Source organism: Dipteris shenzhenensis, chromosome 19 (genome assembly GCF_047967505.1).
Source record: "Dipteris shenzhenensis isolate YYH24624 ecotype China chromosome 19, Dip_SZ_1.0, whole genome shotgun sequence".
Lineage (NCBI taxonomy): Eukaryota > Viridiplantae > Streptophyta > Polypodiopsida > Gleicheniales > Dipteridaceae > Dipteris > Dipteris shenzhenensis.
Genome location: NC_141614.1, coordinates 1,802,998 through 1,829,172, shown reverse-complemented (window position 1 = coordinate 1,829,172; position 26,175 = coordinate 1,802,998). Strand labels below are relative to the sequence as shown.

Below are 26,175 nucleotides of genomic sequence, written 5' to 3'. Positions count from 1 at the left end.
CCATGCTAACATTACACGCAGTAGTTTAAGACACTTAAAAAGGATCCAAAATTTTGCATTCACATCAGTTATACAAATTGCACCAAGTGTCAATTGAATCATGGGATTTCTTCTCTATTGAATTAGTATGTAGCTGTGTTGTAAAAAGTGCTGACCAGTTCCAGTAAATGCTCCGTGGTCCATCTCAAATACACACGCACACACCATTAAGACTGAAATACATATCAAATTTGACAAATTAAACTTTATTTATATAAAGAGTAAAAGAACAAGAGAGAGAAATAGAGTAGAGACATTGCACAAAATTGAGAGTATCAATAAAAGTAAAAATAACTTAGTTAGCAAAACTACACTTATGTTCTCATCAGTGCTCATGCGTAGCAAAACTACACTTACGTTCTCGTCAGTACCCAATCATAAGCTGCCATCTGGGATACATTGTTACCGAAAAAAATCCGGCCCCATTCTGTCCAAAACTATCAAAAACTGAGTACATCGTGTTTCATAAAGCTGACACCTAAGCAAGCTAGACGTGGAAGCTGGAACTGGTGCCGGACAAGGTAAACCTCCAAGAAGCCTGCAAAGTTCAAACCGTGTTTCTTACACATTGCATCCACAAATGCTAGTCATCTACGAGCCCGTTCACATATTGCTCAGTGCCATGTTCATGTAGCCCCACTTGCTGGGCTTGAGTGCAGAGAACCTTAGTTTCTGCTTACCAATATATCGAAGTTTAGAGGATAGCAAGATACAGCTTCCTAGATATCAGAATACAAGAATTACAACTTCCATGCAGTACTTTCAGAGACTCTGTAGCAAAGGGACTGTCCAAATCTTTACATTTGGCCATTAGCCCCAGCGCCCCCCCTCCCCCCCCACGTTTGACCCAAAAAAAATAAAAAAACTTGGGAAAAACCCAAATATTCCTGTAGCAAAGATGCAGCATAAGTACACGACTGCACCATCGTCACCTGTTAAATGAGATTTCATATTTACTTCCTCTGTTACATGTATGTACATTGTATTTAATTAGGAAACTCCTCTCAACCTACATAGTGCTGAACATTGCACCAAAGGCTCTTGATCCTTCCCAATGCCGATTTCCAAAAGTTCAATTTGGACCAAAAAAATCTTGCTATTCAAGTACTAATTACTAGATGAACTCTAATCTGCAAAATTGAGAGCATATACTGCTTCAATGTATACTCCTGCAAAACTCAAAGCACATACTGATTGGTCTGTTGAAAGAATTATGGCCGTTGCAAAAAAACTGGAAGGACTAAAAACCGCAATGATGCGAGCTGTAATATTCTCAAATCACCTTGCTGACACCAACCCTTTAAGTAGAATCCCACGAGTTCTGCATGTAGGAGCCATTTCCTCCATAACGCATCTGTGAGCCTCCATGTCCTCCATATCCCATCTGTGACCCTTCATATGGCCCAGCACCAGACCTGCCACCTCCACTGGATCCTGCATACCCACCAAATCTGCCACCACCTCCTCTTCCACCCTCATGGCGATAATCTCTACCACCAAACCTAGATCCCCCAGATCGGCGATTCTTTCCACCACTCTTTCCATAATTAGCCCTTGAGGCATAATTTAAAAGCCATTCAGGGACTTGCTGGTTAGATTCCTGCATGAGCTCAGCTAATTCTTTCGCAAGTGAGCTATTGTTTTCAGTGAAGAAGGCAGTTGCTAAGCCCATTTTTCCTGCTCGGCCAGTGCGACCAATCCGGTGAACATAGTCATCGATGTCATTTGGAAGATCAAAATTAACAACATGTGCAACATGAGGAATATCAAGTCCACGTGCTGCAACATCAGTGGCAACCAAAATAGGTGTTGTGCCAGATCTGAATGACCGCAAAGCATATTCTCGTTCCTATATTGTATGAAACACGAGGACAGAGTCAACGTCAGGAAATGTATTGCTTGCAACAAGACCCAGATTTTAGATACAACATTTCACAGTTTTACCATACACAATGACAGGAAGCAAAGCTTACTTGTCTCACACCATGCACACATTACTCTTCTGCAAAGGAACGAGAACTCGAGGGGTTATGTATGACATAAATACTCTATCCAGGCTCAATATTTAACAAACATGTACCTAGTGTATGAGTTCTAAACAGGACATTAATTCAGATGTACTTGTGCTCAAAATAAAGCCTCACAATAAATAGCTCATGACAGTGCATCCATCTTACAACCTGATGAAGATAAATTCACTGATACTTGGTCGCTTCACCATAATAACAAATAAATCTACAAATCATCCAATATGTAATATGGCGCATGGTTGATTGATTCCATTACGCATCCTTTCCAAGGAAACTTACCTGCTGTGAACGATCTCCGTGAATCGATGTTGCTGGGAAGCCTTTTCTACACAGCCAATCCTCTAATGCATCTGCCCCCCTTTTAGTTTCCACGAAGACTAATATCAATTGCTGCAAACAAGCATGATTTTATGTAAGATACTAAGTTCATAAATTTCAAACTACCCAAACAACTTGCACTATGTTATCCAATTTTTTCATTAAATAATGTGTAACAGGATTAAATAGTAAGGTGGCAACTAGAAGTTACCTTTCCTTGTACTCCTTCAAAACCATGTGCATGAATGAGATCCATGAGCATACTACGCTTATCAGTGTTAAATGCATGCTCAACTTTTTGCACAATGAGATCGGTACTTGATCCAACTCTCCCAACAGCAAGAAATATGTAGTTTGATAAAAAATCTGCCGCAAGCCTCTGAAATTCAACGTTTTCAATTTAGAAGATAATCAGCTACAGGACCAAGCAATCTGAGCTCCTCCACACTCAAATTCGAGACCTACAGAGCTTCATATGCATTCAATAAACGATATGCATGTATCCGGGAACCTAATGTACATATAAAGGGAAAACACATCCGAGTGATCCGCAATGCACGGAAAACTTGCAAGGCTCGGCACCACATGGTAGAGTCTAGATCAGTTCATAAGATAAGAGCTCTTCAACATGAACACCCAGTAACCTACTTGCGTACAAGAGCATACATCCAAGCATCTGCAATCCTGAGCAACAGTGCACTCCAAAGGTCTATGCAACTCAAGACCAGTGAACCGTACCCTCAAAATGAACTCACAGATCCACCAACACCGAAATTGTAAAAACAACAGACACATAATCAAAGGTCTTAGGGATGGAGTTGCATTGATCACTTCCCAAAGCAATGGCCCACGTAATGCATTGCCACAAACCAATGCCTCAGGTCCTCAGCACTCAATACAAAATAGGCAAAACTCAAAAGAGTCAAGTTGATGATGGGAGCTGCTGGGTGTCACGGGCAGATGCAGCCCATGGCATGCTGTCTGGACTCTGCGGACAGCTAGCAGCCTGCCAGCCGCCGTTGAACAGCCGCCACATGGCAGGCAGCCAAGTGGCAGTCAGCTGCCATGTCGGCAATGGCAACCTGGTCAGCCAGACTCAACCCTAGGCCTGGTTGAGTATTTTCCAGGGCCTTGGGGGCCTATAAAAGGCAGCTCCCAGAGGCTCCTTTCAGACCATGTTTTGGAGCTGGAGTTGGGGCAGATATCCCTCACCCAGCAGCAGCATTCCTCACAGAACCAGGGTTTCCTCAAAGTACTGAACACTATTCATAAGTGTTTGCAATTGTCATGTGCACGGATTGGTATCTAACGTGTACTAGGTACACAAGACTAGCTCAGGTAGCCTAGAGAGGCTTAGGGCTAGGCAGGCTTGATTCTCGGGTTGAGTGGCAAGGGTATGAACCAGTTAGAGGTCTTTGCTATTTTTGGCGCTTTGGGCCCGAGTCTATGTAAGGGGCCCAGAGGTTCAGTCTCAAGAGAGCCGATGGGAACAAGTCTCATTCCCAAGTGCTAGGTCTGATCCTGGATGGGGTCATGGACGTGCGCTTGCTTCATAGCGTAGCCCAAGGCCCAGCATAGGTTCCAAGCTTCACAACGCCACCTGGTGGTATGGGACACCAAGCTGGTTAGGATCTGGTTGGGAGTTCATGCCAATAGCTCAGCTCGTGGCCCGGAGGGGACATCTACTGATTCGGGATCGCATCCCATAGATGTCATGGTTGGGTGGTGAGCAGCCTGCTCAAATTCCTCACGTTTGGTGTGTTCTTGTGTTTGTTTGCAAAAACCAGAGGTTTTAGGAGTGTTGAGGACGTGTCAATTGGTATCAGAGCCAACTCCAGCTCGTGGCCCGGAGGGGACATCTGCTGATTCGAGATCGCATCCCATAGATGTCATGGTTGGGTGGTGAGCAGCCTGCTCAAATTCCTCACGTTTGGTGTGTTCTTGTGTTTGTTTGCAAACCAGAGGTTTCAAGAGTGCTGAGGACGTGTCAATTGGTATCAGAGCCAACTCCTGAGGTAGGAATCTCTGTTACAAGAAATGTGCAAACCAGAGCTACAAAGATGGATCCAGTTACCTTGTTAGGTTTCTTTATGGATGGTTTGCCCAACTCGTACAAGCTTCAGATTAAGAACAAGTGTACCACTTTGCAAGAGGCCATGAACTATGCGCGCATCTATGATGATACCATGGCCAACGCAAAGGGAACCACCGTTGCCCACATGAGTGGGAAGAACAAGAGTAAGTTCTTTCAGTCTGCCACTGGTACCAAGGAGTCGAAGTCTATAGATAACGCCTCCAAGAAGAACTCGACTCAGACAAAGAATCATTGTGCTCGTTTCCTACGCACATTGAAGTTAAAGAAGAAGGACGTTGCTTCATATGCGAGGAGCGAGACCACACTCGAAATGATTGTCCTAAGCCCAAGAACCAGATGCAAGCACCGGGACTGAAGCTCCATGCGTGCCAAGGTACCAAAGCTAAAGGAGCTAAACAAGTTTGGATGACAAGTATTTTTGTAAATGTCATTTCTTGCCCACTTTCTTGTAACTGCACTTTTAATAATTTGTTATTTGGCCCCCATGAACTTTTCTGAGTTTATGGAGAAGTAATGGACCAAAGAGTTCACATTCTCTTTGACCCGCGCAGCTCTCACAATTTTATTAATTACAAACTTGTGCAGAGGATGGCACTGTTCACGATACCTAGCGATCACACCTACGAGGTGCAACTTCCAACTGGGAAGCAGTTTTGGGATCGCAAGATTGACACGCTTTCTATCTGGATTCAAGAATACACCAACTGCTCTTACGTGCTATGTCATGCACTTGGAACATGTGGACTTGTTAATCGGAATAGAGTGGTTTAAAACCCACGATATTCGTTAATCGGAATAGAGTGGTTGAAAACCCACGATATTCAGATTGGATGGAAAGAGCATACACTCTCATTTTTGGATAAGGACACCCAATTTTGTATTCCGTGTGATAATATTCCCTCTTCTCAGGGACCTATTGTATCTGCGATGCAAATCCGAAATATAACAATAACTTCTCATTATGATGTGTATCAGTGTGTTTTAATTCCGCTTTCTTCATTTGTTGTCTCTGTTAATAACAAAATTGATTTAAGCGTGTTTGAACACCGTGAATTGAGAACGTTGTTGGATGATTCCATGGATGTATTCCTAGGATTCACGCTTTTCTACAAAAGTCTGTGCGTGATTATTTGAACATCACGATACCCTTGACCAACATATTGAAAGATCGTGGACACAAGTCTACCCAGCAAATCTCTTGGAATGATGCATTGAACAAGGCTTTTGAAACCTTGAAGTTAACTATCAAGAAAGCACCCGTTCTTACATTACCCGATCCTACCCGAACATATGTTTTAGAGGCCAATGCGAGTGATTTTGCGATTAGGGCAGCTTTATTCCAAGAGAACAACCCTGTAGCTTTTGAGAGTAAACAGCTAGACAACACCCAATATCGTTGGCCCACACTAGAAAAAGAACTCCATGCAGGTTTGGAGACACTACTTGTATGGTTTGAAGTTTCTTGTATTGACAGATCATCAATCAATCAAGTATGAGTGTGACGGGTCTGAATTGAGGGAAAGAAAGACTTGATGGCCAGAGTTAATGCAAGATTTTGATTTTGAAATACGTTATCGAAAGGGTTCGATGAATAGTGTGACGGATGCGTTAAGTCAAGTCAAGTTTGTAAATGCTATGTCATTTACGAAAATATCCTCAAACCTATTTCAATCCTTGAGGGGACTTTGCGCAACTAATAGTCATCTCAGTTCTTATTGGTAAAAAGTCCAAGATGGGAGCTCCATGGTTGACTAGGACCTGTGTCACCTACGATACAGGCAGTGGGAGATCAGTGGATGATTAGGAACGGCTTGTTATTTTGGAATGGAAAAAAATGTGTCAGATGTTTCGGATCTTCGATCCAAGATTCTCTGAGAGTGTCATGATGCTCCTAGTGCTGGACATCTAGGTTTACATCGAACTCTGTCTCTTGCCAAACATACCTTTTATTAGCCTAAGATGCGTGCATTTATTGAAAACTATGTGGTAGGTTGCCAAGTTTGTCAGGTTACTAAGACAGAACGCCTTAGAACCGCAGCTTTATTACATCCGTTGCAAATCCTAGGTAATAAATGAAAAAGTATTTCTATGTATTTTATTATGGGGTTGCGTAGAACGCGCAAGGGTCATGACTCCATTCAGGTCATAGTGGACCGTCTGACAAAAATTGCTAGATTCTTACCTACTAGAACAACCAATCCAACTGTTCAACTGGCTCACGAGTTTGTGAACCACTTGTTTAAGCTATACGGTTTGCCTTCTGACATAGTCAACGACAAGGAATCGAAGTTTACAAGCAACTTCTGGACACTTGGTTTTTGAGAAGTTGGAAACTACTCTAAGTATGAGTTCCTCAGATCATGCACAATCTGATGGCAGTATAAAGAAGGTCAACCAATTGGTTGAAGATATGCTTCGGGCATATGTTTCTAAGAGACAATCTTCATGGGAAGATTATCTCCCTATGATAGAATTTGATTATAATGGTGCAAAGCATTCGAGTACTAGTTATAGTCCTTTTATGCTTATGTACGGGTTTCAACCTAAGTCATCAATTATGGTTGGGTTAAAGGGAATCCAAAATGATGCTGCAAAGACATTCTTGCAAGACATGCAAGAAATGTTACAGTTTGCCACGGAGTCTATTAGAAGTGCCCAAGATCGAGACAGATTTTATACTAATAGACATCATTTACCTAGAGAATTCTCTGAAGAAAAGTTATAGTTGCGTATTCCTAAGAAATCCAAGAGCCTAAGCACTGGTTTGGTTCCAAAATTATCCCCCAGATACTGTGGTTCTTTTGAAATTATTAAAAGAATTAGACTAGTTGCATATAAACTAGAATTGCCTCCTGATGTTAAAGTACATCCAATATTTCATGTCAGTAGACTGAAAGAGTTACTGGGTGCGGATGATCAACTTATTTCTCCTCAAGAAATAGTAGAAGTTACAGATTTGACTTTTATTCCACATGAACCCGAGTGTATTCTTGAATTTTGTGAAAGACAAATTCGTAATAGAACTATCACGGAATACAAGATCAAGTGGAAGGATCGTGTTGCGTATTCCTAAGGAATCCAAGAGCCTAAGTACTGGTTTGGTTCCAAAATTATCCCCAGATACTGTGGTTCTTTTGAAATTATTAAAAGAATTAGACTAGTTACATATAAACTAGAATTGCCTCCTAATGTTAAAGTACATCCAATATTTCATGTCAGTAGACTGAAAGAGTTACTGGGTGCGGATGATCAACTTATTTCTCCTCGAGAAATAGTAGAAGTTACAGATTTGACTTTTATTCCACATGAACCCGAGTGTATTCTTGAATTTTGTGAAAGACAAATTCGTAATAGAACTATCACGGAATACAAGATCAAGTGGAAGGATCGTGTTGAGGAGGATGCAACATGGGAGACATTACAAAACCTCCAAAGGACATTCCCGAGTTTTTTAGCGAACTCAGGAGTGAGTTCTTAGAGAAGTCAACAAATGCTTGATACTTTACTGATCAGTTTTGATAAGAAACTTAGCTCCCATCAAATAATGTTTCCACATTCGTAAGGCATACACAACAACGGTTAATTCTTTATCATATGTACTATAATTACATTCTGCTGGTTTTAATTTTCGGCTCTCATATGCTATTGGATGTCCATCTTGCATAAGTACGGCTCCAATTTCATATCCACTAGCATCGGTTACAACTACAAAGAATGGTCTAGAGAAATCGGGTAATTGCAACATAGGAGCTTGTGTGAGAGCTTCTTTCAAAGCTATAAAAGATTTATCTTGACGCTCAATCCATAAGAAATGCTTAGCTAGGGCAGAGCACCTCTTATTGACTCCAAGTACATTCAATTTAGAGGGACAACTCAAGGCTAAGAACCGTTATTGACTCAACACAAACACACACAGAACCAAGCATCATGTTCCTCCTCAAAGAGGAATAGATCATGCAACACAATAGATGAAGCTTCCTGCTCACGTCCAGTAGATGTAGCATAAATATTCTTAAGCTTGTCCAAGTTTTCCTTGGCTGAAGTAGTGAGGTCAAGTTGATAAAGCAATTTGTTGACCAACCTCACATCACTAAACGCGAGTGCTTTGTCATGCTGCTCATCCCTAGCAGAAGGTTGTTAGTCAGATAGCACATTCATGAGTCAACTCAAGTATGTTAACAGTCTCCTGAAGAAGTTTCATATATGACAAAGCATAGCTATGGATTTTGTGTTTGATCTTCCACGTACTCCTGCTGGACGTGATGGATTGTGGACGATAATTTGAAGGTTTAGCAAACAAGCCCACTTTGTGCCAGTTAGAAAGAAAATTACAACAGATCAAATGGCCAAATTGTTTCTGCAGCATGCCTTCAAGTATCATGGGATGCCTGAATCCATAATCAGTGATAGAGATCCGAGGATGACCAGCCTCTTTTGGAGAGGGCTGTTTGTAAATATGGGCACTATGCTGAATTTTTCGTCATCTTTTCACCCTCAGTCTGATGGACAATCGGAGCAGGAAAACTCTACCATCTTGGATATGTTTAAATGCTATATCTCAGACCACAAAAGCAAATGGGAGCATTATTTGCCTTTGCTGGAATATGCTTACAATAATACGGTGCACACATCCACAGGTAAAGCATCTTTTGAAATAGTGGAAGGTACCAGGAAGATACCTCCCATTTTGCATACAAAAGAGAAAATCTTCGAAGCTGATCGTTTTGTGGAAAGCCTTGAAGAGGCTTACAAGAAGATTAAATATGCCTTGCAAAGAAGTCAGGACAAGCAAAAAAGGGCAGCAGATAAGCACCGCAGGGAATTGGAATTCACAGAAGGTGATTGGGTTTTGCTGCGTTTTCAGAAGGCAAGGCTGAAAAATAAGAAAGGCAAGGAAAGGTTGTACACAAAGCTGAACATGCGTTACTATGGTCCTTTCCAGGTTTTTGAAAAGATAAACGAGGTAGCTTACAGGCTGAAGTTGCCTCCGCATTGGAAGATACATAATGCCTTTCATGTGAGCTTGTTAAAGCAATATCATGGAGATATTCCTGACGATTTACCTGATGAGGTGCAGCCTGAAGTGGAAGAACAGGATGAACTTCTGGTCCCAGAGCAGATTCTAGCACACAGAGATAGAAAGCTCAAGGGTAAAGTTATCCGTTGCTACTTGGTAAAATTTCAAAATTACCCATCACTTGATGCGAAATGGATGAAGGAAGGTGAACTGGCAAATTCACCTGGGATATTGCAGCTTTACCTTGATGCTTTCCAGTTAGAGCCGACTACGGTCCAGGCTCCTACAGATAGTTCAGCAGAGCGAGCGTCTGGAGCATTACCTGGTGTTTGAGAGGGGGAGTAGCACCTCCACTCCCTCAGCACCGATGGGCTCACCGTGATTTCATGAGGTCGCTTGATGACACACTATGTTTCATCCGAGATACTGAGCCGACAGTATTTCTGCTGTGAGACTTCATGATATTGATGCATCTTGACTATTGATCGCCGAGGATCGCATAGATTTTGAGCAGTGTATATAGATGGATGCATGCCTCTCCTAGCCATATTTTCACTGTCTCTGTATACTATAGCTGCAGCTTTCTTGTATACTCTTTTATGCTATATTTCATGCTCGCTCCTGTGTTTTGGGGGAGCAAACTGTGGTTTGCTGTTTCAAGAGACGGGTATGTCACGCGGACATGAAATTCTAAGTACTTTAATGTACTACAAGACCGTGACAACTTTGGTTTTAAAAGTCCAAGCATGGGCTTAATAATGTGTAATTAAACACAGCATGATGCCTAGCACATAAGCGTAATTAATCCCTAGGCCCAAAGCCATTTCAAGGAATTAAAAGAGTGGTTGTTGAAAAATGATGATGTGGCATTTTTAATGGACCCCCCTAGAGGGCCATGTACCTTTAGTGCCCCCCCCTAGAGTTCCAAGTGGCTCTAATGCCTTCTACATGCTCCTTTGCCATTCCTGGACCTTCCTGGGCCTTCTAAACTTCACACGTGTGGTTTTCTCTCTCATCTTCTCCCTTTGTTGAGATTTTGCACTGGTTTTTCAGCCTCCTTCAGCTGAATTCCGTTTTTCTTCATAACTCCTCACCCGTTTGGATTCCTCGACTTCCGTTTGGCCCGATGGCTTCCCCTCTACCTCCCCTTCGTAGTGATATGCTTTTCCCTCCGTGCGTTTGGTAGAACGGGCAGAGCTGAGCACTTCTTTTGCTGGTCGAATTTGCAAAAGTGGCTTTTTCTGGACCTTTTTGCTTCTACCGCCTCCTGGGCCTCTCCTCTTGCAAAGCTACAGCTTTCTGTTGAATTTCGAGTGGTCCCACGCGCTGGTTGACTGGTTTTTCTCAGTTTTGGAGAACTTTCCGACGATGAAACTTCTCCAAAACCTTCTCAATGCATTCCTCTCTGAAGCATGCTTCTTTTGAGCCCAAGAACTCCCATTTCTTCGGGACAGAAGTGCTTCTTTTCGCATTTTTCAGTGGAATTCTTGCTGGTCGGCTCTTGTAAATGCTCTTTCTTCATGCCTTTGCACTCCTCTTTGGCTGAGAATGCAATTAGGCATTGGCTACTACGTCCTCTTGGCAATTGAGGACTTCGTTCGAGTTTTCAGGGGTTGGTGAGTTGTGATTTTGCTACTGCAATTTCTTTTTGCCATAAGCTATTGGTTGGCCTCGTGTGCCGCCTCTTTCTTGGCTCACAGGTGCCCAAGCAGTGCTACATGAGTCATTCTTTGGTTGGGTACTTTGCTGATTTTATTTTGGAGCTTTGAAAAGCTTTGTGAATGCCATCTGGAAACCACTCAAAGAGAGTGCAGCTGGGGTGCAGTGTGATTGAATCTGGACAGCCAATGGAATTGCACTTGGAAAAGAGAATGCCTTTGGATTGAGCCTATGGGTTAAGTGCACTTATGTGATGGTGTTCTATGCTTGAAAGCCTTGCGAAGGCTCAATGAATTGGGGCTGCGTGCTCAGTTGCAAGCAAGGTCTCCTAGATGCAACTTGTAATCATTTCGCTGTGAAATATAAAGAAATGCCGAAAGGGGCGCCACGGTGTTTGGGGCCAATCGGGTGCACTTGTCTATATTTGTTGAGCAGGGGCATTCTAGCCTCCATCCCTTTCTCAGTGGTTTTGTTTGTGAACAAATGGGTAAATGCCAAATGGTGATCATGCAATGGTTAATGGTTGTGATATATGCTTTGTGAGCTATAAATAAGTGCTGAACTGATTAAAGGTTTAGTTCCACTGCCCTCTGAGTAATTAGAGGCCGGTTTCAGTACTTCTCCTATCTGCTGGCTATCTCTAGACTCGAGCCCGCGTGCTCCACCTCGAGCGTCTGTAGACTTTCCATCCAGAACGATCCTCTCCACCTTGCTGTCTAGAAACCAGCCTAGGTGGACTGCCACTCAAGTTCAGTCTGCAGGTCCTTCAGGGTCACCTTCACCTCCTGTGTATAGGCCCAAGGCTTGCCTTCTTGCTGCTCCTGTCTGCTATCAAAGGGCTGCTCCAGAGAATGTGATGATCACAACACCTTGCTGTCCTAGAAGGCAGCCAAGGTCCAGCCTCTAGGAACTCAGTCTGCAGCACACCTTCCACTCTCCTTCACCCCCAGTGTGAGGCCCAAGGGAGTGGCTTCTGGCTGACCCTGTCTGCTCCTTTCCTTGCTGACTGTTGGATGATGAATGAGGGCTGGAGGCCCTCCTTTTATAGGCCCAGGGGCCTGTCATAAAAACCGACCAGTCAGCTTCATACTGGCCGACCAGACTGGCCAACCAGTCTGCTGCTGGTCCAGCCCTATAAGGGCTCACAACCCGGGGCCTTTTGGGCCCACACTTCTAGGGCCTTTAGCCCTCCAATCAAGGCAAGGGCCCAGCCCTATATAAGGCATGCCACTGCCCACTAGCAGCCTCATTTGCTGCTGCTGGAGACCCTATTGCAGGCTGTACACCTGCCCACAGACCCCCACCATGCTGCAGCCCTTTGCCGGCACCATGTCCTTCCCATACACGTCCGTACTATTGCTGATGTCATTACACCTTTTACCTAGGACACCCCACCATGTCTGCTGTTCCAGATCCACCTCTTCCAGGCCAGATCCTGATGCTGAATGCATCGCCATCTGCTCCTGTTGTTGGCGCCATCTGTTGCAGCCACCTTGACTACAAGTGTGTTCCCTTAGCTGGCTGCCCACATGACAGCCTGTGTGCTGCCCATGTGGCAGCCCCCTCTCTCTCTCTTCTCTGGGCATTTCCTGCCCTAGGTCTCCCTCCCCCACGCTCTCCTCATATGGGGGCTTACAGATGGGGAGGTGACCATTCCAACAAAGGTGGTGTTGATGAGTCTTCACCATGAGGCTAAGGCTCCATAGCGTCAAACTGAGGTAGCAAAGGCAGCAAGCTGAAATAGATAACCAGCCAATAAAGGAGCTGGTCTAGGCCTTTGAAATGAATCAGCAACTTGAGAAAGGCGTGAATAAAGGTGTCCAGCAGCTGATGTATGCCCTCGAGGGTTCCAAAATGCAAACCCTAATGGAAAAGCAGCAAGAATATTCACAGAGAACTGAACCAAAAGAGAAGCTGGAAATGCTGCAGTAAGTCCGAAATCAGCAAAGAGATAGCTGTAGGTGCTCCCAGTGCAAAGATAGGTCTTGAAATTTGTAAAGCGGCTCAGCAAGACAGCTCCAAAGTACACCAAGATGCTGCAGCAGGTGTACAGGTGTACCAAAGCGCAACAGCAGGTCCGAAATGTATCAGGCGGCTCTCTAGAACAGCTCTGAATGCTGTAGCAGCCACCACAATGAGAAACGGCTGTTGTAGGTGATCTGGAAGCCAAGCAGCAGCCCCGAGATATCAACAGGCAGCAGCCCCGAGATATCTCTGTTGAAGGCGGCTATGCAGGAGCAGCTTAGAAACGCTCGAAAATGCCTTCAAAACCTCGAATAGGTGGTCATCTATGCTGCAGCGGCCTAGGAACCCTAGATTCGGCGATGGAGAACTGCAAAATGGCCTTAGGGAACATTAAGTGCACGCATGCTGAAGAAAACGCCGACCAGCAGGTAATAGAGCCGGCTGCCTATAGCTCCGAAACGATCCAAATGAATTCGACAGCTGTGAAGAAGGACGCAGCAGGCTTTGGAAAACCAAATGGCTGCAAGGAGAGGCAGCTAGAGGCGGAAATGAGGTGGGAGAAACAGACAGCTAGAGGTGGCTGCAAGAAGGTGACATCAGTAGAGTTAGGGTTAGGGGTGGACAATGATGACATGGCAAAGCAGCTATGGCAGACTAACCTGCTCTAATACCATGTTAGAAACATGGTGGAGAGAGAGGGAGAAAAGGCTAGGGTGTTAGGAAATGATACATGAATGAAAACATAATGAAAGGCTATCTTATTCATAATCATGAGAAGTACAAGCCTTATATAAGCTACTCACTCACACACTAGCACCTAGTGCATATGGGATGAGTCCCATAATGACACGTGGCACTCACACATGACTCATACACATGAACTAGTACTAGATCACCTAGTACTACACACTAACACATCACATAACCACACTCTTTGGCTATGATATCTCCAACAACCCCAGTGTGAAGATGGACGCAATTTTTACCCCCTATCACAGGCCCAGGTGACAGCTTCCACCATAGTAGCCATGATGCAGATGCAGATGCAGATGCAGCAATCAAAGAGCCTTGTCACATGCATGCTACAGCTCCAAGAGATGAGGAGAGCGCGATTAGGCAGCTCAAGAGACCAAGGAAGAGCACCATCAAGAGGCTCTGGTCACATGGTGGCGCAAGTGGCAAAAGGACCACTATGATGCAGTTCGCAACATATGTCATTATGGGTGGATAGAGTTCGTGAAGGATATCAAGACACAATTCCTACCACCACAACATTTGGACAGATTGCATCAATTCTCCGAGTGTCCTAACTTCTAAGGGCTCACCGAGTCAATAAACCACTATGCAATAGGTTTACGCAGGTGTCCACCAGTTGCAACGAGAGGAACCCTCTCTCTCTCTCTCTCTCTCTCTCTCTCTCTCTCCCTCTTTCCCCCTCCTCCCCCCCCCCCCCCCCCGAGCAAGCATCCTTACCGTCTTCGGAAGAAGATGAAGATATATTACAAAGTGGTTTCATATGACCTAGTGATTATCCGAGTGCATCTCCGATCCTCTTTGTTAAGAAGAATAGCATTGCCAAGATGTAAGTGGATTACCACGCACTCAACAAGCTGACAATGAAGAGCCGATTTTCCATGCGGCGGATTGATTAAATTTTGGAACACCTAAATGAGGCCAAGATGTTCTCCAAAATTGATCTAAAAAGTGGATACCATCAGATCCAAATTCATCAACCAGTTCATAGTTATGCCCTTTGGTTTCACAAGGGTGCCAACGACCTTGTCACGATCTGTGACGTATTCCTTTCTCTATATCTTAGACTTATGGATGGTTTGATGAATGGACACTTCTGGAAGGGTATGCCCTTTCGACGGGACACTTCCTAAGAGGCACAACCTTTCACAAAAGACATTCTATGGAAGAGACACTCCTATTGTAATGTACCCTCTCATCAAGGGTCACACCCTTCATGAGTTGATGTGAATGGACACGACAAAAATCATGTCTTTTGATGTGCTTGGGCTGTCCCAAAACCAAGGGACGCACCTTGTCCACCATCAGACACACCTTTTGATGAAGAGTTTTCACTCCTCACCTAAGGGACACACCCCATCATGAAAAAAAGGACGCATCTTTTCGTGTGGGGACATCCCTTTTTAAAACAAGGTCACACCCCTTCATGAAAAGGTACACCTATTCCAAGGGTCACACCCCTTAGAATAGGCACACCTTTTACCAAGCACCCTACAAAAAGGTACCTAGAGGGCCTAAAAAGGGAAACCAGCCCTATACCCAATGCCTAATGTCCATTTTTTGGCACACATTGCAAGCAAATTGCAAAGATTGTCCAAGAATTTGGGGCTTTTGCAAGATATACTATTTGGGTGAAATTTGGCTCAATTTCAGCTCAAAATTTGGGGCTTTTAGTTTTGCACTGCGATTTCTTGCATATTTGGGGCTTTCAAGCAATTTGCCCTCTTTTGGATGCAATTTCCCTGAAGAATTTGGGGCTTTTTGCATTCTAATGCAATTTAGCAATGTACAAGCATTTTGGGACTGTTGCAGGTATTTTTGAGTGACATTAGAGAGCATTTGCAAGATAATTGAAGTGCATTCTGAGCCTTTGACAGGCTGTGACACTATTTGTCATTGTGGGCAGATTTTTCTTCGCAAATTTTACTTGCACATTTTATATCCCAGAAACGGATTTCACTTGGTCATTCTGCTGTATTTTTTGAGATTATGTGGTGAAAATGGCTCAAAGCCAGGTCATTATATTGGAGAGTGTAAGAAGCGCATAGCCAAAGGGATTCCAGTATGGCTGTGTCAAATGCATCAGTTCCACATTCTCATGATGGAGGAGATGTTGCAGCCAACTTTGTTTCAGATTTTTCAGCGGGTAGTTCTGATATTACAGCCACTAATGATGATGACCCATATGCTTTCTTGACTTGCAATTATGATCCTTCAAAGGATGCATGCTCTTTTAGCATTGATGAGACACTTCATACTTGGTATTTTGACAGTGGTGCTTCAAAGCACATCACTTCCAAGAAAAGTCTGTTTGTAACTCTGCATTCTTCACCCACCAAGAAGAAGGTAGCTTGTGCGAATAATTCTTCTTATTCAGTGTGTGGAGTGGGAGACATTATTCTCACATCCACTCATGGCACAAATTTCAGAATTTCAGATGTTCTCTATGTGCCAGGGATAAAGAAGAATTTGCTTTCAGTGTCCTCGCTCAATAGAGGAGGATTTCAAGCTGTTTTTTATGATGACAAGTGTGCAGTCAAAGACAAAGAGAATGACTATGCTTTGATGTTGTCTGGCACTTTGTATCGGGGTCTTTTTCAGCTTGATCTATATGAAAAAAGATCCCATCTTGCATTATCAGTTAACACTCCCACTACTGCGATGCAGAATGCGGAGTTATGGCATGCCAGGTATGGGCACATGAGCTATGGCAACTTACTGACACTTCAGAGGCATGATATGGTTGATACATTGCCTCCTTTGGAGTCGCCTCCTCCTCATGCATGTGAAGGCTGCATTCTTGGCAAAATGCATAGACTTCCCTTCAAAAAGGATGGTGCAGTGAAAGCTACATGAAAATTACAGCTTATTCACAGTGATGTCTGCAGTCCCATGAGGACACTTGCTTTTGGGGGTTATCTATGTTTTGTTACATTCATAGATGACTTTACCAACTACACTTGGGTCTATGGTCTCAAGGCGAAATCAGAAGTGTTTATGCATTTCAAACACTTTGTGGCTATGTTGAAAATGAGAAAAGACTCAAGGTGCAGACACTTCGAACAGATCGAGAGGGAGGGGAGTATATGTCTCATGAATTTGAGACATTTTTGAAAGAAAAAGGCATCATGCATCAGCTTATAGTAAGCCTTACACCTCAACAGAATGGCAAAGCTGAGCGAAAAAATCGCACTGCCATGTAAATGGATAGATGCATGCTCACAAGTAAGAAGTTGCCTCACAGGTTTTGGCTAGAAGGCCTCATGTGTGCCAACTATATTTTAAATCGAGCTCCTACAAAGGCTTTGAAGAAAATCACTCCCTATGAGGCATGGCATGGGAGAGAGCCTTCAATGGACCATTTTAGAGTTTTTGGTTGTGTTGCATATGCCCACGTGCCTGTGGAGTTCAGACACAAGTTGTCAAATAAGGCACTCAAATGCATTTTTGTGGGATATAGTTCACAAAGCAAAGGCTATCGTCGCTACAATCCTGCTACATGCAAGATTTTTGTTAGTAGAGATGTTATATTCTCTGAAAATTCTGCACATACAAATGCGGAATTTCAAATTCCAGCCTCTTCAGATAATGTGTTTGAGGGGATGATTCCTATAGCATTTGGTTCCCCCGCTGAAACTCAAAATTTACAGCAACCTCCGCCAGATCCACATGTACAGATTCAGCCCCCAGCTGATTTAGTACAACCTCAAGGTGTGGATGAAGTTGTCAGGCAAGAAATTCAAGAGATACACGCAGCCAAAACAGTCCCGAATTGGTTGCTTCAAGCTCTTAGCGAGAGTAAGCTTGAGGCTCCATTGCCTGGCAAGACTCGTGCAATAAGGCACACAGGGGGGGCTCTTTCACTTGAATCAGCTTATGCAGGTACTCTTCTTGATGAGGAGGAGCCTGAAACATTTGAAGAAGCAAAGGATAATGTGCATTGGATGAATGCCATGCACGATGAATTGCAATCCATTCATAAAAATCAGACTTGGGATGTCGTGGATTTGCCACCAGGGAAGAATGCCATAGGTACACGTTGGGTTTTCAAAGTCAAAAGAAAGCCAAATGGATCCGTTGATCGGTACAAGGCAAGGCTGGTTGCAAAAAGATATACTCAGAAAAAGGACATAGATTATGAGGAGACTTTTGCTCCTACATCCAGGATAACCACCATCAGGTCAGTTATAGCAATGGCTGCAAATTTTGAATGGAATGTTCATCAGTTGGACATTGAAACAGCTTTCCTTAATGGAGACTTGTTGGAAGAGTTTTATGTCAAACAACCTCCGGGCTTTGAAATTTCAGGAAATGCACATCAGGCATGCAAGCTGAATAAAGCTTTGTATGGTCTGAAACAAGCCCCACGTGCACGGTATGCAAAAATTGATGCCTTTCTAACCAACAAGGGGCTGCACAATGGTCCGACTGAGAGCACCCTCTACATCAAGAAGGATGGGGGGGATATTTTGGTCATCGTTCTTTATGTAGATGACATGCTGCTCACTGGATCAAATGAGAGTGTAATTGCAGTTGGATCAAATGAGAGTGTAATTGCAGATTTCAAAGTCCAATCGAAAGCTACATTTGATATGTCAAACTTAGGCTTGTTACATTTCTTTTTGGGGATCCAATTTATTCAAGAGAAACGTAGCATTGTTATGTCTCAGTCCAAGTATGTTCAAAAGCTCTTAGACAGATTCAACATGCATGATTGCAAGCCTATGTCTACTCCCATGGAGCCGGGAGGTGAATCAATTGATGTCACACTCTATAGCCAGGCTGTTGGATGCCTCATTTATCTCTGCAATACACGACCTGATATTCAGTTTTCAGTTTCTCAGGTGAGCAAGTATATGCACAACCCAAAGATTAAACGCATCTTCCGTTACTTGCAAGGTAAAAATATACCTAGATGAATCCAAGAACATTCCCAAACTCATCCTCTAAAAACACAACGTAGTGCAGTTTCAATCTCACGAGAGTCACTCATAAGATTGAAAACCATAAACTCCATCACGCATAGCAAGGACTAGCTACTATGACATCCCCACTCACGTCATCAGCACCCAACAGTGGGTGTAGAACATAGTATAAAAATATGCTCACACATACAAATCCACACCCACACATACTTAAGCATCCATTTATACAAAGTCTTCATACTGAGTTTCTGTCGGCACTCCAAAAGTGAAGGGCAAACTCAGCCATGACAAAGGCTAGCACTAAAGGAGAAGGCTAATCGAAAAGTAGTCCAAATCTCTTCATTCAAGCTACAACTGCTTGCGAAGTCTAAACGATTTCATTTTAGTCTCCCAAACGAGCATCTAAATCTAAATCTAGCTGATAGGGCAGCGCACCATTTAAGATAGAAAGAATTATCGCAATACCAACAGGCCGCAACTTGGACGAAAACTTCACAGGGTGAAATTTGCATGTCCGCTAATACAACAGAAGCATATACGGCAAGATACAAAGTCTTTTGGCTTGATGTTTCCCAGGGGGTGACTTGCATATGCATGCTTACAGTGACTCAGATTGGGCTGGAGACTATGATACTAGGCAATCCACCAGTGGGAATTGTTTCTTTCTATGACATGCTTGCATTTCTTGGTTGAGCAAGAAACAATCTACAGTGGCTACCTCCTCATGTGAAGCTGAGTACAAGGCAGCTTTCATAGTGGCTACCTCCTCAATTTGGCTGCATCGTTTGTTTGCTGTATCTTCATCTTTCATTGGAGGGTCCTTCTCCGATTCTCACCTATGAGTGCTATAGCAGTGGCAAAGAATCCTGTGTTTCATGCTCGCACGAGGCACATTGAGGTTCACTATCACTATGGCAAAGAGAAGTTGCATGCAGGAGAGATCAGTATGATCTATGTGTCAACACATGACAATGTTGCAGACATCTTCACCAAAGCACTTCCACGTGAAAAGTTTGAGGCATTTCGCAGTGCCCTGAACTTATCTCCTTTTGGTGATTAATCATTTCCTTGTACATGACATTGGCACTGCACGGGGTGTTAGAATTATTATTATATTCTAGCAGTGACCAATGTAATGTAATAATTAGGTTAGGGACACTTTTCCCTCTTTAGAGGTTTTTCCCCCTAACCACAATTAGTTCACTAACTACGACTAGTGAAGGATAAGGTTGTCACTTAGACAAAACCTTTTCCTCTTCTTGTATTCCTCACTTCATCTATTGCAAACTTACGTTCCGCTCTCTGCTCTCTCATTCTCTCTTTATCTAACATCCTTGACAATAGATGAATCAACCTAGAGGCTCTCGAGCACTGGACGAATCAACCTAGAGACTCCTGGGCAGTAGACGAATGTTTTTTCTGGTAGCTCCTTGATTGATGACGAGTTCTTCTGGAGGCTCCCTGGCTGTAAATGAATTCGGTTGTTGAGACTCTCAAACAGCCCATGGACTGCTCTAGTAGTCAAAAATCCACAAGGCATTTTGTTAGAATAGCCCTGGGGTTCCCAGCCTGTGGACTGCCTCTCTCTGCCTTCCTCCCCTCCTGAAAACTGCCTCCAAGTGAATTTCGACTTTTCTGCTTGCTTCCCAAGCCAGCTTGCCAAACGTGGGCCCTGGAGCTATTTTTAGCAGTAGGATTTTTACCCCTCTTGCCCTTCAGCTCCTTGCCTTGGCCCATGGAATTAATACACTAGATTAGCCCTCTTTACAATTTAATCAATGAGAGGCCAAAGGTGTTCACAGGTCTAAAAAATCCACGCCTGGGAATTGCCCAGCTAGGATGGAGCCCATCAAGGGCTATGTCTTCCTAAAGACATTTGTACACAAATGGGGATGAAACTGCATAGTCTTACCTAGGAGTATGTTGGTCCAAGATTGCATGACCTCTAGCTCAAGGGTGATCCTTGTAAGGACCTACGATTGGATGGTGATGCACTAGCCAACACCATGTGTGTCCCTATGTTGTGTTCTAAACTTTGATGGTCTTGCCAGTAGCTTCAGGATAGAGATCAACAATGTACCTCCAAGTTCACTGAGACTTAGTTAAGGTGTGTCATACAGGCCCTCCTGTTCCAGGTTGTCCAGCAAGCAGTCTGCTGGTTGACCATCATACAGAAAACAACTCGACAGTCTAGTTTGTTGTCAGCAGTCTCACCGACTGTTTCAGTCTTGGGGATCTGAGCTTAGTCACTCAGGGCATTTATGGGCCCTCTTTCGCCCAGCAATCTGCTTGTCAGCTATCCTACAGACTGCCAGTTGGCAGTCTTAGACTGTCTGTAGGACCAGCGCTCAGTCAGCAAAGGAGGGCAGACCATAGTGGGGGCACTTGCAAAGCACTTACAAGAAGGCCACTGAACCTCACAGGAGCACACACCTCGCACATGGCAAAGTATTGGGAGCAGATAATCTAGAGCACTCTACAGAGCATCCAAGGTAGCCCTCCCTAGGTGATCTCCAAAACTGCCATGGAAGGGACCAAGTGACCCCCAAAAAAAAAAAAAAAAAAAAAGTCCTACCCAGTAATCTCTTTGCTGAAGTACCAACAAAACAAGCTTGCAACCTATAATACTAATGACTACACTTTTGCACATTACCTGCTGCTTCACTCAATCTGAAAAAAACAACATGAAACAAAAAACAGTCAGAAAGGGAGAAGGGAAGGAAGGGGGACAGGGCTCGAGAGAAAATGCCCCCTACCCCCCAAAAAAAGCCAAAGAATGAATTAATGCATTGACGAAGTAGAACACTATTACTTAGAGCCTCCAGAAGGGTGTAAGTTCTATGGAACTCCAGAGCTGATGATTGGAGGCCTTTTCCACTGATAACATAATTATTCATTACCTTTAAAGAAGGCTTTTTTTTTCAATTCCACAAAAGACCTGCAGAGGCCTTTCTACGTTTTCATTCAAGATGTCTACTAAAGAGAAACTACATAGAATACCAACATTTTCATTCAAGATGTCTACTAAAGAGAAACTACGTAGAATACCACTTCATAAAGCACAGGAAAGAAAAAAAATCATGTGCAAGAACAAAAGATTTCCAAATCCAAATCTCACTTAGAGGAAAACCTTGCACCTGAATCTCTCTTGGAAACGTTGCACTGAACAGCATAGTCTGTCGTTGGCCAGGAGGAGGCATATCCATCTGCTCCACTATTCTCCTTATTTGGGGTTCAAACCCCATATCCAACATCCGGTCAGCCTCATCTAGTGCAAGATATCTAACTTGTGACAAGGAAATTCTTCCCCTCTCCAATAAATCTCCTAAGCGTCCTGGCGTTGCAACTAGAATATCTACTCCTCTTTCCATTTCTCTCAGCTGATAAAGAAAAATAAAAGAGAACCAGTCAAGGAACAGATCCCACTAAATTGCATCCAACCAACTAAGCCTCAACTGGTAAGCCAGAATCACAGAAAATTAGAAAAGAACAGCTAGCTGGCAAAAGGCATTCAACCCCACAGACTAAGCATGTACAAAATTGTTGCCCAAACATGTCAACACACAATATAGCATTTTAAGTATGAAACTGTATAAAATGCCAAAACACAAAACATATGAAATCCACATGCGTGAAATTATATGCTCCCATCACATCTTTGAAACAATCTACAAAATTGGCAACAGTGCACATTACAAGTTTTTAAAATGCTTAGCATACCATTCCTTGGAGCTTAAATACTCCCTTGTGGATTACTTTTGGGAACATACAGATTGATCTCACATGGACTCTGAATTCAGCAGAGCATTTTTAACATACCATTTAAAACCATAAACGGCGTACATCAATTAAGCTCAAGTAGTTTCCCAAACTCGTTCCATAATCTTAAACCCACACCCTGCTTCAAAACACTTGTACAGGATAAGTGAAGGCCTTGGAGTGGAGCTATGACTTTGATTTCTCTCCAACCACTCAAGGTTTTGAATTACTTTACTCTTCCACAACCTGGTTGTTTGTTGCTTAGGACTTGTGTACTTGTTCAGGTCTTGCCTTGCAGCACGACCCAGTGTTATAAGAGAAATCATAATTTTAAATTTTAATTTCGTGCCTTATGTCACTTTTGGCTTCTTGCCAAGATCTGTTTGGTGTTTTCCCGTGCATCCATTTTCATAAGTTAATCATGGAATTGAGCTAGCTCTTCTGCACAAAGAATGCACATCTAGAATAAACATGCTGTGAGTGTTAATGATCACTGGTAACATTACCACTGCGAAGCAAGCTTCTAAATTTTAACAAAAAGCCAAGGCCTCAAAAAATAGCTTCTTCTCTTGATGAGATCTTTATGGAGATAATAGATGGCATACAAGGTCACAATCTGCTCAAAATGCCTCTATAGCCTCAAAATCATTAAAGCTTCTCTTGACGAGATTTTGAAGGAGATAATAGATGGCATACAAGGTCACAATCTGCTCAAAAAAATTCTACGTAGGCCCAAAATTCTCTACCCTTCCCAACACATGTACCCGGGTAATAATGCCAAGAAAAAGTGCGTGCAGAAACTAAGTTGATAACTGAAACCAAAGAGATGAGAGCTTGAAAGGGAAGAAACCAAATGAGAGCTTCTTAGAAAGAGATTGCTGAGGTCATACATCGGGCTTCAGGATAGACGACAAGGAGCAAAAATTATTCAACCATTTTGGCAGACTAGGACAACCATTTTGTACTGATGTGCAAAGCAAACTCCAATACTAGGCAGACTAAATGACCATTTTGTACTGATGTGCACTAGATCTGAAGTTACACAATGCATCCTATTAAAAATATTATAATACAAGGAGCCCTTAACACCGATGCCACATGGCAAGCTCATAATTACATTACCCGCATACTAAATTCTCAGACCTTCATTTGTATAAAACCGACTTCAATGATTACCACTCTCCACTGTTAAGGTGATTCCATTTAAACTAGGTCTAACCAGCACATTAGAAAATCCCTTGCATCAGCCATGCTTACTACCACGTACAAAGATATGTCAAAACAAACAAACCAACAACGATGAGTTTCTACATAGCCTGGCCATAGAAAGACATTCAGCGTTGCTCCTGCATGGCAAATTCAAATCTTGCACTGTGATGCACGAAGCATGGACAGTAAAGAACAAATGAGTTGAAGCCAGCTGGTCCGAAGATTTGAAAGCTAGTATCAGACAGTCAAATAACACACATACTCTTAAAGCCACAATAATGTGTACTACACAAACTCTTCCAAGGATGCTGGACAGATTGGTCAGCCAACTGTCTTAGGCTGACAAAAAAGCTGACTTACAAGGAGATCCACAATGCTACAGACCAGTCGTGAAATTAGGCTGGCATCGCTACAGGCATGCTCCACAGAAACTCAGGGTGGTCATAACGAGTCCAAAAGAATGCATAAGTATGTACTACGCTATTAACAAGCCTCCCACAAAAAAGGTTCCAATGACAAACAAATCAACATGCATTCTGGTATTTCTTGCTTTAACGTGTCAGGCATGGTTTGTTTACATGCCCAAGACAATTGCACAAGAGAATCTTCGTAAGGTCTTAAACGAGAACAAACATAACTTCAACATTAAATTCGCAAAAGATTTCATTTCAAGAATCAAAATCCAATGGATTATACCACATGCATACGAGGAGCACGATATCACCCAATAATATTAACTCACCCTACTCGTGACATATAAAACGATAAAAAGCATATAAAGCTGTAAGCTTAGATCAAGGTAGCCATGCATAAAAGTTAAAATACCTGTTGATGGGCAGGCGCACCACCGTATACGACAACCACTCGTAGCCCAGTTTCATAGGCAAACTTCTTGGCCTCAGTGTGAATCTGTATCCACCCACACAATTGTAGACAAACAGTACAACTCACTCAAAGCATTTCGTATAAAGGACCCCAAAAACATCCCTTCTGAAATCACACAATGCTTCAATGGATACACGAGTAAGCAAGTCTATCATACCTGGCAAGATAGCTCCCGTGTGGGGGACAGAATGAGCGCCAGTGGATATGAAGTCCTCCGTGCTCTTGGGAAGGACCTTCCACTAGGGCGAGGACACCTCAATATGCCCGCAATTATAGGAAAACAGAAAGCAGCCGTTTTCCCGGAACCTGTTTGTGCACAGGCCATTAGATCCCTACCCGCCAATGAAATAGGAATCGCATGTCTTTGCACTGGCGTAGGCTTCACATATTTGCATCTACGAATGTTCTCGTTCACGGCTGATCCCAAATCTATCTCTGCAAACGTATTTGCGGGAGAAGGCACGTTTTCTCCACTTGTTTCCACTGGAATATCATCGTACACATCGAAATTGATGCCGGTATTGTCCTGACTGAAAAGCTTCTCATCTGCAGCTGCTTCGGCCTCGTCCTTCGCGAAAGGATTGGCCGTCTGATCATACCACCGGCCATTGTTACTTTCCCAACCTCCAGAGCTCCCGCTACCTCCCTTTCGATCCGTCCACCCTCCGTTCTTGCTTTCCCAACCTCCAACAGCTACCTTGTGCTCCATCAACCGCCCATTCTTGGTTTCCCAATGTGCATTACCTTCCTGTTGGCCCATCCAACTGCTTTCCCAACCTCCAGCACTCCCAGCAGCCACTGAAAATGCACCACGGCCGCCCCCCGCTCCAAGAATTGATCCCGTATTATCACCAACTCCCCAAGCCGGTCCAAGTATTGAAGGCCGCGAATGTAGTTGCTGACGTTCTGAAGAACTTTGGCGGCGATCCCTTAAGTGTGGAGGTACGTACGATAAACGGGTGGGACGAATCCCGTTCACGGGACCTCTGGCAGCTAAATGACTAGCTGCCTCATCGTCATCCCAAGATGATGGCATGCTTCTGCGGAGACCGATCCCTGTATCGCTCTCTCTCTCTTTCTGCAATCTGACCCTATAAAATCAACGCGAATGGAACCACATCGGCCGAAAGATTCTAACAATTGTCCAACCTGTATAAACGCGAGCTCTGGACAACAAATAAGCTTCCCCGATCTGGTTTAAGAGAGACGGCGCTTATGCTCAGAGCCCCATCTCATCTTTCAAAAATGAGAGGCTCCATGACGCCAGGTCTGGCGAAAGCCATCATCATGTTGTTTGCGCACATGCAAACGCAATTGCAGTCGCACAAAAGCAAAGCCTAAACCTGCAGGTACCTAAACGGTGTAAAGGAAACTAGCAGAAAAGGCATAAAATGGAAGAAGCAGTAAGGAAAAGGCAAATGCGAGTGGAATAAAATGCAAGCGAGCGTTGCAAGTGCTGGATCCCTATTGATGGATGGAAATAGCGAGGCTTTGTGTTGATGATGATGCTGCTGTTGTTGT

At 43.5% G+C, this 26,175-nt stretch overlaps 1 protein-coding gene across 1 annotated transcript; it reads right to left on the bottom strand.

Annotated features, from left to right (window-relative positions):
- Positions 1-924: 924 nt before the first annotated feature.
- LOC147889909 (DEAD-box ATP-dependent RNA helicase 37-like) lies at positions 925-26,175 on the bottom strand. The gene is made up of 6 exons (XM_087390506.1): positions 24,812-26,175; positions 24,595-24,678; positions 21,939-22,181; positions 2,599-2,766; positions 2,349-2,459; positions 925-1,888 (listed from the first exon to the last, which is right to left on the bottom strand). Exons 1-6 carry the CDS (start codon positions 25,688-25,690, stop codon positions 1,340-1,342), a joined length of 2,034 nt encoding a protein of 677 aa, XP_087246632.1. The 5' UTR covers positions 25,691-26,175; the 3' UTR covers positions 925-1,339.

Bases quoted from the DNA above. Each gene is read 5' to 3' on its own strand.
- LOC147889909 (XM_087390506.1), bottom strand. From the start codon at position 25,690: ATGCCATCATCTTGGGATGACGATGAGGCAGCTAGTCATTTAGCTGCC. The intron at 24,679-24,811 runs GTATGATAGACT...GGGTGGATACAG, and splicing joins CACGGGAGCTATCTTGCCAG to ATTCACACTGAGGCCAAGAA. The intron at 2,460-2,598 runs GTAACTTCTAGT...GCTTGTTTGCAG, and splicing joins TTGAAGGAGTACAAGGAAAG to CAATTGATATTAGTCTTCGT.